Consider the following 16,340-nt stretch of genomic DNA (forward strand, 5'->3'; position numbering starts at 1 on the left):
TCCTAAAGCGCGGCGTTACGCGCGCTGCTTGTGAGCAAGGAGGAAGCGGACAAGCGGTAACATATAAACGTCTTTATTGTAAGACTACACTGTAACACTGAACTCCTCCGGGCTGGTCGCCCGGTGTATATCATGAGGCCACGCCTACCCCTCGGGCGTGGCCACCGCCCACTTGGTGCGTGGAATGATGTCACCACGCCAGTGGGCTTTTGTGTCCGCCACACGCGCCCCCCCAGAATTCCCGCGCACCTGGAGGGCCAGTTTGCGGGGCAGACGAATGACCCGGCCGAAGCGCCCCCTGGCGATCGGCGGCGTCCGGGGTGCAGGGATACCAGGTGGGATGCCCCTGGCTGCCCCTGGGATGGGTGCAGGACCGGGGGGCGCCGTGGCGGCGGGGCTGGGCGGTGCCGGGGGTCCGCCAGCAGGAGGGCGGCCCCGACGTGGGGGTCGGGCCACTGGTGGTGGATGGTCCACATCGAGGTGGGCCGGCTTGAGGCGGTCTACCGAAACGCGGTCAGGAGTACCGCCGATGTCCAGGGTGAAGTGCTTCGCCCCGGTCTCCAGCACGCGGAAAGGCCCGTCGTACGGGGGCCGCAGTGGTGTCCGATGGGCATCGTGGCGGACGAAGACGTACTCCGCCGTGCGAAGCTCCGGGGCGACGTGCGTCGGTGGGTGCCCGTGGCATGCCGTTGGCACCGGGGCGAACCTCTGGGCGGTCTCTTGCAGAGCGGAGCGCTGCTGTGCCGCGGACCATGGTGCCGTGGAGTCGGGGAGGAACTCGCCCGGCACCCGCAGCGGTTGCCCGAAGACCAACTCCGCCGCGGATGCGCGCAGGTCCTCCTTGGGCGCCGTCCGGAGGCCCAGCAGGACCCAGGGGAGCCTGTCGACCCAGCCGCCATCGCGGAGGGTGGCCCGGAGCGCGGCCTTCAATGAGCGGTGAAATCGCTCACACAGGCTGTTAGCCTGGGGGTGGTAGGCCGTGGTTCGGTGCAGCCGGACCCCGAGCCCCTGCGCAACTGCCCCCCAGAGCTCCGAGGTGAACTGGGGGCCGCGGTCGGATGAGATGTCTGAGGGGGTGCCGAACCGGGCGACCCAGGTGGCGATGAAAGCCTGCGCGACATCGGCCGCCGTTGTCGACGCCAAGGGCACGGCCTCCGGCCACCGGGTGGTGCGGTCCACCATGGTGAGGACGTAGGTGAAACCCCGCGAGGGGGGCAGAGGTCCCACCAGGTCCACGTGGACGTGGTCAAACCGGCGTTCCGGCACCGTGAACGGGGCCAACGGGGCCTGGGTGTGCCGGTGCACCTTGGCGCGCTGGCACGCGAGGCACGTCCTGGCCCAGCCGCGGACGGCCTTCCGGAGGCCATGCCAGACGAACTTGTCGGCGATCAGCCTTTGGGAGGCCCTCGCGCCCGGGTGGGACAGGCCGTGGATGGCGTCAAACACCTGGCGCTGCCAGCCCGCGGGCACAATGGGGCAAGGACGCCCGAGGGAGACGTCGCACAAGAGGGCCGCGCCCGCGCCGTCGAACGGCACCTCGGTGACGCGGAGGCCCATGACGGCGGTCCGCAAGGCCTGGACGTCGGGGTCAGCGGCCTGGTCCGCTGCCATCCGGGCATAGTCGATGCCGAGGTGGACTGCGTGGGCGACGGCCCGGGAAAGGCAATCCGCCACCGGGTTGTCCTTCCCCGCGACGTGCTGGATGTCCGTCGTGTACTCAGACACGGCCGAGAGGTGACGCTGCTGCCGGGCCGACCACGGCTCGGTGACCTTGCCCATCGCGAAGATCAGCGGCTTGTGGTCGACGAAGGCAGTGAACGCCCGGCCCTCGAGCAGATGGCGGAAGTGCCTGACCGCCAAGTGAAGTCCGAGCAACTCGCGGTCGAAGGTACTGTAACGGCGTTCGGGCGGGCGAAGCTGCCGGCTAAAGAACGCCAGCGGTTGCCAAGCTCCACGCACCCATTGCTCGTGCACCGCGCCCACCGCGTAGTCCGAGGCATCGGTGGTGAGGGCGATCGGTGCATCGGGCGCCGGGTGCGCGAGCATGGTGGCGTTAGCCAAGGCGAGCTTCGCGCCCGTGAACGCCGTGTCCATCTGCTCGGTCCAGGTAACGTCGCCTTTGCCCGGCTTACCTCGGAGAGCTTCGTGCAGGGGGCGCAGGAGCTGGGCGATACGGGGCAGGAACCGATGGTAAAAGTTCACCATGCCCAGGAACTCCTGCAGCCCTCTGATCGTGCGGGGGCGCGGAAACCCCTTCACCGCCTCCACCTTGGCCGGCAGGGGGACGGCGCCGTGCCTGGTGACACGGTGCCCCAGAAAATCGATTGTGGCGGCGCCGAACCGGCACTTTGCGGGGTTCACAATCAGGCCATGCTGGCCCAGGCGTTCGAAGAGCGTGCGGAGGTGGCGTAGGTGCTCTTCGCGGGACGCGCTGGCGACGAGGATATCGTCCAGGTAGACGTAGACAAAATCCAAGTCGCGCAGCCCGCTGTCCATCAGTCGCTGGAACGCCTGAGCCGCATTCTTCAGACCGAAGGGCATGCGCAGGAACTCGAAGAGTCCGAATGGCGTGATGACCGCCGTCTTCGGGACGTCCTCCGGCCTGACGGGGACCTGATGGTAGCCGTGTATGAGGTCCACCTTCGAGAAGAAGGACCTGCCCGCCAAACGGGCGGAAAAGTCCTGAAGGTGGGGGACGGGGTAGCGGTCGGGAGTCGTGGCGTCATTGAGACGGCGATAGTCCCCGCACGGTCGCCATCCCCCGCCGGGCTTCGGCACGATGTGCAGCGGCGACGCCCAAGCGCTCTCTGAGCGCCGAACGATGCCGAGTCACTCCAGGGTAGCGAACCCCGCTTTTGCCACCGCCAGCTTCGTCGGCTCGAGGCGGCGTGCCCGGGCGTAGACCGGTGGCCCGACGGTGGGGATGTGATGGGCCACCCCGTGCTTGACGGCCCCCGCCGAGAAGGTGGGCCGCGTGAGGGCCGGGAAGCCGGCGAGGAGGTGGGTGAATGCGTCCGCTGCCGGAAGCGTACAGACCAACGTGGCCGGAACCGAATCGTTCGGCAAGCCGCTTGGCAAGCCGCTCGTTGAGCTGGGCAACGCACACGCGAGCGAGCTGAACGTCTCGGCCTGGACAAGCCGTCTGCGCTTGACGTCGACCAGGAGCCCATTAGCGCACAGGAAGTCCACGCCAAGCAGTGCCATGGGCACGTCGGCGGTGACGAACGTCCATCGGAAAACCTGCCCTCCAAACCGCAGAGAGAGGCAGCGTTTTCCGTACGTACGGATGGGCGTCCCGTTCGCGGCAAGCAGCGCGGGGCCCCCACCCGCGGCGTGCTTGTCTGACGTGCCGGCGGGAATGACACTCACCTGCGCTCCCGTGTCGCACAGGTAACGGCGCCCGGAGAAGGTGTCCGTTATGAACAGCAGGCTGCTCGAACGGCCGGCGCTCATCGCCACAATTGAGCGCCGGCCCGGGCATTTCCCGACCCGTTGAAGGAGCACGGCGGATGACACCGCCGAGCTTCGTGGCCGAACTTGGCGTGGAACCAGCACCAGGTGGTGGAGCTGGAGGAGCGCGGCTGGCTCCGCCAGGCCGGTGGAGTCGACGGGTTTCCCCGTGGTGGCGGTTTTCGCCGCGGCGGTGGGCGGGGCGTGGCGGCGTTCACGAGGTGCGTATCAGCATGCTGCTGAACTTCAGCGTGCTGTAGAAGATGATGCTGTGGAACATCAGCGTCGAAGGCCGTGACGGCCACGCCAACGCTCGCCCGCGTGTCTGAAGCGGCGAAGTACTTGTCCGCCTCGGCCGCCAATGCTCGGGGTTCCGTTAGCCCGGTCCCGGCCAACGCGAGGCGAACCTGCGCTGGAAGTTGGCGACGGAAAAGCGCCCGGAATAGCGAACCGGGGGCTTCGTCGCCCAACAGTGACAGCATATGGTCCATTCGGACCGACGGGCGCGTCTCACCGAGCTCGGGGAGATCCAGGAGGCGGTCGGCCCGTGCGTCGTCCGTGAGGCTGAACGTGGCTAGGAGTAGCCGCTTGAGTGCCTCGTACTTGTGGCCGTCCGGTGGGTGGCGAAGGACGGACACAACTCGAGCGGCCGTGCCGGGCCCGAGGGAGGCGACGACGTGGCAGTAGCGCGTGTCATCGCCGGTGAGGTGCCGAAGCTGAAATTGGGCTTCGGCCTGGACGAACCAGACTTCGGCCTGAGCCTCCCAAAATTCCGGAAGTTTGACGAAGGCGGCCATGGCGATGGCGTCGCGTGTGGAAGGATCGCTCCGGCAGATCCAACGTCGAGGGTCACCAGTAAAGCGTGGCGTTACGCGCGCTGCTTGTGAGCAAGGAGGAAGCGGACAAGCGGTAACATATAAACGTCTTTATTGTAAGACTACACTGTAACACTGAACTCCTCCGGGCTGGTCGCCCGGTGTATATCATGAGGCCACGCCTACCCCTCGGGCGTGGCCACCGCCCACTTGGTGCGTGGAATGATGTCACCACGCCAGTGGGCTTTTGTGTCCGCCACAATCCACCATTTTATTAACTTGCATAAGCTTTGAGGCCTGTTTTGTAGGCCCGTGGTGTCTTGCTTTCTCTCCCAGTTTATTTCAACTCAAATTCGATATATCATTTCATTTTTCACAGTCGGTGACATCGTTTTAGACTCAGTTAAAAAAAACGGGAAGAAAATCCGATTTATAGAACAAAATGAATTCTCACAGGCCTGTAATTTCAAGTCTCTCTCATGCCTTTATCTCCAATCTAATTCACCATCTGATTTCATTTTTATGGATGGTTTTATACTCGGTCTCAGAAATAATTGAGAACATTCACACACACACGGGAAAATGCCGAGATATATATTTTAAAATCGCGCCACGATGATACACGAAAATACACCGCCTAAAATAACAGACGGGGAAAATGTCGACATATTAAAAATTCGCTTTTTCTTTTCCGTTAAGATATTGTTGTGGTTTTGGAATAAAGGATAATTCCCCCTCGTAGGTAGACGCCCCACAACATGAAGCCTCGCGATAGTTCAGTTATTTCTTAGTGAATGTAAGCGTAGTCCTTTCCTGTGTTAGTTTTGTGTTGAGCAGGCTCGTGAGTAGGGCGGTCTTTTGGCGATAGCATGCCACGTGGCAGGCCTGAACAAGTCTGGCGAGTCCGAAGGGAGGCGCTGCGGGAGGGAGTGGCCGGTAAGCAATGAGCCGCCAATCAGGGCTCGAGGGGAGTGGCTAACCACGATGATGAGAGGTGGGGTTTGGAACATTCGAGTAAGGCCGGGGCGGAGCCATAAAACCATGCTCCGAGCCCCCCCACCTCAGTTGAGTTCAGATGAGATGAGATGAGTTCGGAGTTCTCAGTTCAGTTGAGTCGGAGCCCCTGTGAGAGTGAGTGGAGTTGAGTTGAGCTTGAGAACGCACGAGAACGCGCCACAGAACGAGTGCATTGAATTGCCGGTTATCGTGATTGTACACGAACTTTCCCCGTGCCCCGTGCCCTGCGCTCTGCGCTGTATTAATCGGCGCTCGAGAAGACGACCATTCCGGGCCACAGACGCGCGACCTCCCTGCCTGCCTTCTCCCGAATACGTGCCGTGACCGCCAAAGAGCCACGCCGGGCGAGCTGCCCCGGAGCGACCGACGGCAAAGCGCGTTTGGTGCGCAAACTTCTTCTCTTCTTCTCCCAGTGTGCGTGAGTGGGCCCTGTGTCTGGGATTTAGTTAAATTGGTTAAGCTTCTGCTCTGTGTCCCCTTTCCTTCATCCTGATCATTGTACAGTGTAAATAAATTGTGTTCTTCCTCTGATTTGACTATTCCCGTCCCTTCCATTGATTGGCCTCGCATGGTAGGACTAGAACCGCTCGAATCGGGTTCCATAAAAGTAATGGCACGAGTCACGTGATACGCATACCGCTCGGCGTACTCGATTAAGCGTGGCTTGTGCGAGGTTCAGTCCCCGCTTTCGTGGCAGCGTGGGTTAAAGGTACGTGCGACGTTGACCCAATACCCTTTTTCACGCTTGCACCACAACATGGTGGTGCAACATGGTGGTGCACCACAACAACATGGTGGTGCACCACAACATGGTGGCGGTGTATAAGAAGTGGCGATTCGGCCTCGTGGACACGAAGACTCAGGGGGAAAAAGGGGTTTAATCCCCCCTTTGTAACGTGGAACGGGCTTCGGGAGATCCGCAACAATATATTACTTTTACTTTTGATGACAGTCGTCACAAAAACGTCAACAATGATGCCGACATATATTTCTTCGTTCTTATTTCATTCAACAACTATTATCCAGAAGTAAAGGTTCACGTGTTCATTTCACGTGTGCACGTGCACTTTAAAGAAGATTATTTGAAATCTTTGATTTTAAAAACGTCATTTTGTATTCTGTAACGAAAAGAGTAACATTGGTTTTCCCGGGAGAGATAGGTATGTGATGTGCTTATACACCGCCCAAAAGACACATGTACATGTGTGTGTACGTGTGTGTGTGTGTGTATGTGTGTATGTTTATATGTGTATATGTGTATATATGTGTGTGTGTGTGTGTGTGTGTGTGTGTGTGTGTGTGTGTGTATATATGTGTATATGTGTATGCATGTGTGTCGGTGTACATGTGTGCGGATGTGTGGATGTGTGTGTATGTGTGTGTGGATGTATAATATATGTGTATATGTGTATATATATATGCATATATATATATATGTGTGTGTGTGTGTGTATGTATATGTGTACATATGTGCATATACTGCGTATGTGTGTGTGTGTGTGTGTGTGTGTGTGTGTGTGTGTGTGGATGTATGTGTGTTTGTGTTTATGTGTGTGTGTGTGTGTGTGTGTGCATCACATTTCAAACTGTATTTCCCATGTGTACGCACATGCATTCACATGTTATCAGAAGTAAATATATTGTGTAGATTAGATCATTTGTGGATCTGATAAATTGCCTGTAACCATTTTGTAAAACTGAATTTGCAGCAACTAAATGAAGATGTCCAAATGTCACACACGTCCATGCCCGTGGGATTCCCACGGGTGACCCCACTAGTACATGTATATAGCATCACAATTAATGATCAAAACAGCACCGAAAGGTGATGGGAAGTGCAGTCGCCCTTACCTGCTAAGGAGACTATCCTGGCAATAAACAGCCACAACACAACGAAAAGGGATCCCATACCATCGAGCTGCTGTCGTGAACGAGAAAACCACGCAAAGTACGTCGTTCAAACGAGAAATAACTACACTGTACAAAGTACAATATCATCAAAGCACGAACACAGGTAGCGAACACTCGAATAGGTAGATTATTAAACCTGATAGAGATCCAATTGAAGATGGAAGACCTGAATATACTGTATGAAGAAATGAATGAAGTACAAGCATGGAATAATCTGTGTTGATGAGGTGGAGAGGTGTGAGCGATGAGCCCATACGTGCCTGGGCGTGGCACGCACAGTTCACCTAGTGGGCGTGGCACGCACAGTTCACCTAGTGGGCGTGGCACGCACAGCTCACCGACACACCCCAGTTCGGTGAGTTGTGAAGTCATTGGAAATAGCGAGAGGGAAGCGATGCGCTGCAATCCTTGAATATATGTTTTACCGGAGTTGTAAAAATGTATAATTAATTAAAATACACCACGTCACTTTATTACAATAAGAAGGGACTATCTATTTATTACGTACGCACGGGTCGGGGTATCGACACCACAACCAAGGAAATATCAGAGGCATAGATACCCTTTGGTATGTTTCCTCATAAATTATTAAAACGTGCATTTCATACTTTTATTGTTACCCTACTTTTCACTCGAATTCTCAAGATGGACAAACAGAAGTTCATGGAGTGAAGTTTCGATGCCGGAATTGAGAATGAGGAAGGAGAATGGACGACACGGTGACTTCATCTGTACGTCATTACGTCATTAGGTAAATAAAAGGGGCGATGTCAATCACCTGGGCCATTGGCGCAATGGATAACGCGTCTGACTACGGATCAGAAGATTGTAGGTTCGACTCCTATCTGGCTCAAAACTGATTTTGACTTCATTTTTAACCACATTTCATGACGTCACGTGGTCGCTTTCACTTCTTGGTTATTTCTTCCTAAAGTAATGTTCATTGAACTGGTTGTCCGTCCCTTGGTGACGATTGAGTGACCTTGGTGACCGCTTTAAAAGGAGGACGCGACCGATGAACGTTAAACTGGACGTCTCGTCTTCCGACTTTAGTTGGTGGACATTAAAGATCCCCATCGTGTCCTTCGCAAAGAGTGGGCGAGTTATCGCCGGCATCCTGAACAAATTACAAATTCCTGCTGGGAAGGCAATGGCAAACCACCCGGTATAGCCCTTGCTATGGAAGCTGCTTTGGCGGTACAGATGCTCTGTGACGAGTTTGGGACATCAGATATCAAATATAAGTAAGAGAGGGGAGGGCGAAGGAGCGGGATGTGAGGGAAGGGAGAAGGAGCGGGATGTGAAGGGAGGAAGACAGTGGGGGATGTGAGTGGAGGGAGAGAGTGAGGGATGAAGAGGAGTTGGGAGAGAGGGAAGGGAGAAGGAGCGGGATGTGAGGGAAGGGAGAAGGAGCGGGATGTGAAGGGAGGGAGACAGTGGGGGATGTGAGTGGAGGGAGAGAGTGAGGGATGAAGAGGAGTTGGGAGAGAGGGAAGGGAGAAGGAGCGGGATGTGAGGGGAGGGAGAAGGAACGGGATGTGAAGGGAGGGAGACAGGGGGGGATGTGAGTGGAGGGAGAGAGTGAGGGATGAAGAGGAGTGGGGAGGGAGGAGTGGGATGGGAGGGGAGGAAGTGGGATGGGAGGAGAGGAAGAAGAAGTGGGCTGGGAGGGGCGGGAGAAGGAGTGGGATGTGAGGGGAGGAAGAGAGTGGGGATGAAGAGGAGTGGGGATGAAGAGGAGTGGGGAGATAGGGGAGGGAGAGAGTGGGCGAGGAAGAGGAGTGGGGGAGGAAGGGGAGGGGAGGGGAGGGGGGGGGGGAGGAAGGAGGACGTGATCTGTAGAATGAGCTGCGCTTATGACTCACAGACACGACCTCAGCTTTAAAAACTAGATGGTATTCATAGAATACTTACCCTGCGCAGTCAACTTGTTGCGAGCCACCTCTTCTGTTTTTGAACATTTTCATCCAATATGGCTGCCAGACCACGTGAGTGATGACATCATAAATTTATATTCTCTAAGATAATTGTTGCATAGATCACGCTCAATACATTTCAAACTGATCAGACTAAGCGTCGTCCCTGTCGAATCATGACGTCATAATTATGGCACCAATGACGTCATCGTTAACAACATCTATTCCCCATATGGAGTTCTTTACAATGAGCCATGTTTCAATTTTTTCCATGCCGTGGTTTTGGAGATATAGAGGTGCAACATTTTTAGGTTTTTCCAAGATGGCGCCTGTACCACATGACCTATTACGTCATGATTATCATTAAAATATTCTACAAGAGGAGGCGCTCCTTTTGTGAAAATTTCGTGCCCATCGGACCAACAGTTGCTGAGAATTTTTTTTCACAATGATCGGATGTGTTGTACTTAGTCGAATTATGACGTCATAACGAAGGCACTGATGACATCATCATTAACATATCTTATTCCCCAATGGGAGTGCTTGACAATGAGCCATGTTTCATTTTTTTTCATGGACCGGTTTCAGAGATATAGAGGTGCAACTTTATATATATTTTTTCCAAGATGGCGTCTGTGCCACGTGACCTATGACGTTATAATTATCATTAAAAAATTCTGCAGGAGCGGCACATATTTTGAAAATTTCGTGTCCATCGGTCTAACAGTTGCAGAGGAATTTTTGTTTTATTCATACTGAACAGATCAAGCATTGTACTTGTCGAATTATGCCGTCATAATTAAGGCACTGATGACATCGCCATCAACATATCTTATTCCCCACGGTGAGTACTTGACAATGAGCCACGTTTCAATTTTTTTCATTCAACGGTTTGGGAGATATAGAGGTGTAACGTTTTTCCAAGATGGCGTCCGTACCACGTGACCTATGACGTCATAATTACGAATAAAATGACTCCACTCTCTGCCGCTCCATACCTCATCCCTCAGATCGGCAGTCCACAGCCTCCTCACTCTCTGCAGACCTGGTCAAAATCACAGACTTGTCATACAAGTGGAAAATGTCTTTCAATCCTGACAAATCCCACACTCTCACTATGTCTCTTCGAAAAGACCGTCTGGACAACCCTCCCATCTACTTTCTCAACAATCTTCTCCAAGAAGCTCTGTCACTCAATCTCTTGGGTCTCACAATCTGCCATGATCTTTCCTGGGAAAAATACATTTCCAAGCTGACCTCCAAAGCCAGTCGCTGACTGGGCATTCTTCGTCGTGGAAAGTCTTTCCTAGGCACACCTGAGCTCCTCACCACACACAAGGCTTTCATCCGCAGCTCAATGGAATACTGCTCTCCCCTCTGGGCTCGTGCTCCTGCCTCACACCTCGCTCAGCTTCACGCTGTTGAAACCAAACCTTTCAGAATCATTGGAATCTCCCGCAAATCCGATTGTGAGGGCCTTTCACTCACTCACCGCAGGCAGGTTGGTGGTCTTTCTGTCTTCTACCGACTCTTCTCTGGCCGAGCACCCCCCCCCCCCCAACCCTGTCTGTTTTCTGTCCCCCAAGTACACCTACAGGGCGCACAAGATCTGCCTGCAGCCCTCTTCTGGTCAAACTGCCAAAATCAAGACTCTCTGCTCACCTTCACTCTTTCATTCCTCTTTTCTCCCACCTCTGGAACAAACTCCCCCACTCTCTTCAATCCCATTCATCCCTCCAGGTCTTTATAACAACTGTTCACCACCATCTTCCCCTATCCAAAACCTTGATCTTTTCTACCCCCGTTAATTCACCCCAGATCCACTTTTCTGAAATACCGACTTCTTTCCTGGAAGTCATAGCAGTGTCCATATGTTTTTTAAAAACTCTCCCATCCCCCACCCCCCTTCCATCACCCCAAGCCATCTCCCTCCCACAGATCTCCCGATGTCCCTGCTCTCAAATGTTGTACTTGCGTGCTTCCCCCTCTCTACCCATCTTATTTCCCGCTCCCGTCATTGCATGTTTTATGTGTCCGTGCATGTTTTCATGTTCAATGTGCCAGTTCTTACACGAGCCTCGATCTTGTATACAAAAAAACAAAAAAATCTACAGGCGGAGGTACTTCTGTGGCAAAATTTCGTGTCAATCGAACCAACGGTTGCCGAGAAAAAATGAATTTTTAAAATGCAGACACGTACGGCACACGGCACACGTACGTAACTGAATGCTTAACCCCGCTTTTCGCTTCGCGAGCGCAGTGTAATAAGATAAGATGTATATACCCATCCGACAGGAGTATATACCGGGAATTAGCAGACAGTACTGTGTCAGACAGATATTGGTAAAACTAACAGAGCTTTGGGTTACAGTAATAAAGGGATAAATTATACATTAAAAGAGGTAGTGTTAACACTAGAGGAATTTAGTGAGGACTCATCCAGAATATTGTACAGTTTTGGTCACCATAACTTTGGAAGGACATCACTGCCATAAAGAGGGGTCAGCGCAGGGCTACTACAGTTGTTGAGTCATGAGGACACGGTTTTAGCTACTTATACAAGATTTATTTATACCATCTACCAGGGTGAGCCATAAACCCCAGGAGTCATAAAATATCACAGTAATAACAGTGATACATAATAACAGGAGTAATAGTAACATATTACAGAAATTACAAAACCTCCTGAGACATCGAGTGCATCCATATGACTTCCGCCGTTGTCATGCCAGAGGATACTTTTTCTCCACGTGCGGTGTGAAAACCGACGCAAAATACCATATTTTATGGTGACAATATGCTTCCTGAATGCATTGTTTCAGTCCATCAAGAGATGCCATGTGGTGTTTTGCAGCCTTTACTTTGACGTACCCACACAGAGCATTGTCACAACTGGTGTGCAGTGGCCACAGAAGTGTTGGCGAAAATCTCGCCAATCCAACTGGTTGGGAAAAAATTGATTGAGGACCAATGAGGACCAATGAGGTGGTGGGCAGATACGCTGCTCAAACCATAACGTGTGGTGGATGGTCTTGCACTTCTTCAACACAATGTGGATTAGCATCACCCCAAAAGTAATTAGAACGGTGATCGATAGAGCGCATACCTCCACCAGGCTGAACACTGAACAGGTTACGTTTTGTATCCCACTGATAGACCGGATCTGGATTCGTACCTGAACCAAAATCGAATCGACCTCTTCTTGTCACATAACCGAACATCACACACCGTATGTGCTCGTCGAACATCTCCTTCCAAAATCATGGGCATTAATATTGAGTTGGTCCCCCCCCCCCCCTTTGCTGCTATAGCAGCCTCCACTCTTCTCGGAAGGCTTTTCACTAGATTTTGGAACATTGCTGCAGGGATTTGCTTCCATTCAGCCACAAGAGCATTAGTGAGGTCGGGAATTGATGTTGGGCAATTAGGCCTGGCTCGCAGTTGGCGTTCCAATTCATCCCAAAGGTGTTCGATGGGGTTGAGGTCAGGGCTCTGTGCAGGCCAGTCAAGTTCTTCCACATTGAACTCGACAAACCATTTCTGTATGGACCTCGCTTTGTGCACGGGGGCAGTCATGTTGAAACAGGAAAGGGCCTTCCCCAAACTGTTGCCACAATGTTGGAAGCACACAATATTCTAGAATGTCATTGTATGCTGTAGCGTTAAGATTTCCCTTCACTGGAACTAAGTGGTTGAGTCCGAACCATGATAAACAGCCCCAGACCATTATTCCTCCTCCACCAAACATTACAGTTGGCACTATGCATTTGGGCAGGTAGCGTTCTCTTGGCATCCGCAAAACCCAGATTCTTCCTTCCGACTGCCAGATGGTAAAGCCTGATTCATCACTCCAGAGAACACATTTCCACTTCTCCAGAGTCCAATGGCGGCGAGCTTTACACCACTCCAGCCAACGCTTGGCATTGCGCATGGTGATCTTAGGCTTGTGTGCGGTTACTCAGCCATGGAAACCCATTTCATGAAGCTCCCGACAAACAGTTGTTGTGCTGACCTTGCTTCCATAGGCAGTTTGGAACTCCTTAGTGAATGCTGCAACCGAGGACTCACTGATATCTTCAGTACGGCCCATTCTACTGCCAATGTTTGTCTTTGGAGACTGCATGGCTGTGTGCTTGATTATATATACCTGTCAGCAATGGGTGTGTATGAAACAGCCGAATCCACTAATTACAAGGGGTGTCCGTATACTTTTGGCTATGTGGTGTATATTGGTTTTAGCCCTATTGCTCAATGGTGAAGAATCACTTTTTAAAATCTCTGATCCGGATCTTCACCAAAATTGAATCAATGCTTCAGTCACATAGAAGACCTCTCCACCAAGTTTCGTCTGAATCCGTCCACAACTTTTTGAGATATCCTACTATATATCCTACTTTTGAGATATCCTACTTTTGAGATATCCTACTCACCGAGGACTCACTGATATCTTCAGTACGGCCCATTCTACTGCCAATGTTTGTCTTTGGAGACTGCATGGCTGTGTGCTTGATTATATATACCTGTCAGCAATGGGTGTGTATGAAACAGCCGAATCCACTAGTTATGAGTCATGAGGTTATATATATCGTTTTTGGCCCTATCTCCAAATGGTGAAGAATCACTTTGAAAAATCTACCAGCCCGATCCGGATCTTCACCAAAATCTAGTCATTTCGTCCTAGTCACTCACATTCACAATCTCTCTGCCAAATTTCGTCCGAATCCGTCCACAACTTTTTGAGATATGTTGTTGACAGACAAACAAACAAACAGACAGACAGGGGTGAAAACATAACCTCCATCCACCTTCAGTAGCAGAGGTAAACATTGCATGGAGATGAACTGAGGTAACCAGAACACTCATCACGAAACATCACGTTTGATCTTTAAGGAATTGTATTGAAGTGCTGCACCATTCTGTCACAAGATGTCAGCATGTTTTCATGATCTGCATCTGACAATTCACAAATGGCAGGTGGTTTATGTGGTTTCATGTGGTCTTTCATTGTGCGACGTAACAATGAATACGAGACACCCAACTCTGCAGAACGTTTCCGTAATGATTTTTCTTTGGAAACCTGAGAGAAGATGTTTGAATGGTTTTAATTCCCAAATCACGAATTTTTAATCGTCCGTTGTGCTTTCTGTCGAGTTCACTTTCAATCTGAAATTCCTTTTTTTCCCAAAGATGACCGTTTGATTTTGATGGTGCTGGCTTTCTAAAATGCTCGACGTCTTCTTGCACCTGTTTAATTGTCTTGTTTGTGTTTCTCCTCTCGTGGTACCACACCACTGCTCCAAGCCTCTCTTCCACTGCAAATGGACTGGTGTCTGCCATCTTGGTTTAATGTATTATTTGAAAAAAAGAAAACTACAAATACATGGTATAAACAAATCTTGTATAAGCAGCGAACAAACCAGCGTCCTGGGATTTATGACTCACCATGCGGAATGCAGATTGATTCATTCCAGGCCAAGCTTGACTCAACTATTACTAGTGGCTGAAGGAGACAGGGTTGTATACATAAGAAAGAAGGTGGTTATGAGATGTTTTTGGAAAACAAGGCCAAGGCTCGGGAAGAGCTGGAACAGTGAACGGATCATGATGCAACAGAACAAAAGGAACAGCAGAGAGACAAAGACCGAGACCAACAGTGGAGCTGAAGGACAAAATAGAGGGACACTTGGACAAACAATTGGCCCAAGGAGGGATGAGGGTATTGAGGGGTAAGGATGCATGGGGTGGATGGAAGCAAAAAATGAAAATTTGAAAGGAGGTGGGGTAGGGTGTTGCCGGGGGTAGAGAAGATTCTGTTTTTTGGATCGAGGGTGATCTGAGATGGTCCGTGTGGGTTGGTGGAAGCACAAGGTGTTGATAGATAGTGAAAGGTGTGCATTGATGGTGGTGGAAGTGTAACGTGCAGGGAGGTGGTGGAAGCGTAAGGTGTGAGTTGGTCGTTCAAGGTATGGGATGGTGATGGTGGAAATGCAAGGTGTGGGTAGGTAGTGGTAGTGGAAGGTGTGGGTTGGTTGTGGAGGGGCAGGTTGTGGACACGTAGTGAAAGTTGTGGGTTGGTTGTGGTGGAAGTGCAAGCAGTTTTGTGAGCAAAGCAAGACCGTTCTTCAAAGAATAACAAGTGATGTGTAAAGGAAATCCACTTTATAATCTTACTTACACACACACACACACACACACACACACACACACACACACACACACACACACACACACACACACACACACACACACACACACACACACACACACACACACACACACACACACAGTTTAGGAGTGAGCGAGGCTGATAAAGCACGAATGTGAAGGTTTGTCATTCAACATGTTTATTTAAACTTTCAAGTTAATGTATTAACATCTTTAACTGAACAGTGAAAGTGGTTGAAGGAAGGAATAAGGAATCAATGACTCTTCACGTCAACAAGAAACCACAACTAATACATTTAAACAACGAATGAACTGTAACTTTTTCAAAGGTCAACAAGAAATCCCAACAAAACAAGGAATAAATTTCATCAACAACTCCCATGGGAATCTCATGATACATCTTGGCACCCAAGCTATATTACATCAAAAATGTATGAAGAATACAATAAAACAGGGTTCCATTTTTTTCCTTCATAATCCTGAAGGTCATTTTGAGGTCACTGAAGGTCATGACCCCTAAAAATGTGTTTTGAACAAAATCTAGTTTTTGTAACTGTCTGGAATATAGTTGTGTAGCAAATGAAATTGAAGGATATTTTATGGATGTTGTAAGGACAATCATTGAAACATATTCCATGGTAATTATGGCAAAGTAGAAAACAGATATAGATGTTTGAACAATTCATGAAACCATTTCTTGTTGTAAACGCAGCTCACACACAGTAGTGTTTTTATCATAATGGCAGAATTCACTTATGGTTTATTATAGACGATATCACGAGATGAAACAGGCATCCTAGGCTATGAGCCAAGGGGGTTGGTCGGTACCATACAGATGGAGTAAGGCTCATTGTGATTTTTAGCAAGATATATGTCCCTAGATATGAAAAAAAAGTGATAGCAGTGTATAACTCTCGGCCATCTCTGTGTTATCACCCGAAATATTATTATACGCCTGCTTCGCTTCGCCAAAAAATGTGATATTTGCTAAAATTGGAATAAATATGTTTTTAAGGACCACAGAGTGCCAATAATTTGCATACTGGATGCCAACTAATATAGTAAT

General features: G+C 51.0%; 1 protein-coding gene across 5 annotated transcripts in view; it reads right to left on the reverse strand.

The window, feature by feature from the left end:
* Nucleotides 1-7,896, reverse strand: part of LOC137435300 (uncharacterized) — a 72,270-nt gene extending 64,374 nt beyond the window's left edge. For 2 of the 5 annotated variants that reach the window (XM_068128963.2, XM_068128958.2), the window contains exons 1-2: nucleotides 7,802-7,896; nucleotides 7,134-7,203 (exon numbers count right to left, since the gene is read on the reverse strand). In XM_068128963.2, the coding sequence (XP_067985064.2) occupies nucleotides 7,134-7,203; nucleotides 7,802-7,858 (127 nt within the window). In that variant the 5' untranslated portion in view covers nucleotides 7,859-7,896. Of the gene's footprint in view, nucleotides 1-7,133; nucleotides 7,299-7,329; nucleotides 7,455-7,801 lie in introns of those variants that run through there. The other 3 variants (XM_068128960.2, XM_068128959.2, XM_068128961.2) reach the window with 3 other exon arrangements.
* Between the last annotated feature and the right edge of the window lie 8,444 nt (nucleotides 7,897-16,340).

Source organism: Myxine glutinosa, chromosome 9 (genome assembly GCF_964187855.1).
Source record: "Myxine glutinosa chromosome 9, kmMyxGlut1.1, whole genome shotgun sequence".
In the NCBI taxonomy this organism is placed as follows: domain Eukaryota; kingdom Metazoa; phylum Chordata; class Myxini; order Myxiniformes; family Myxinidae; genus Myxine; species Myxine glutinosa.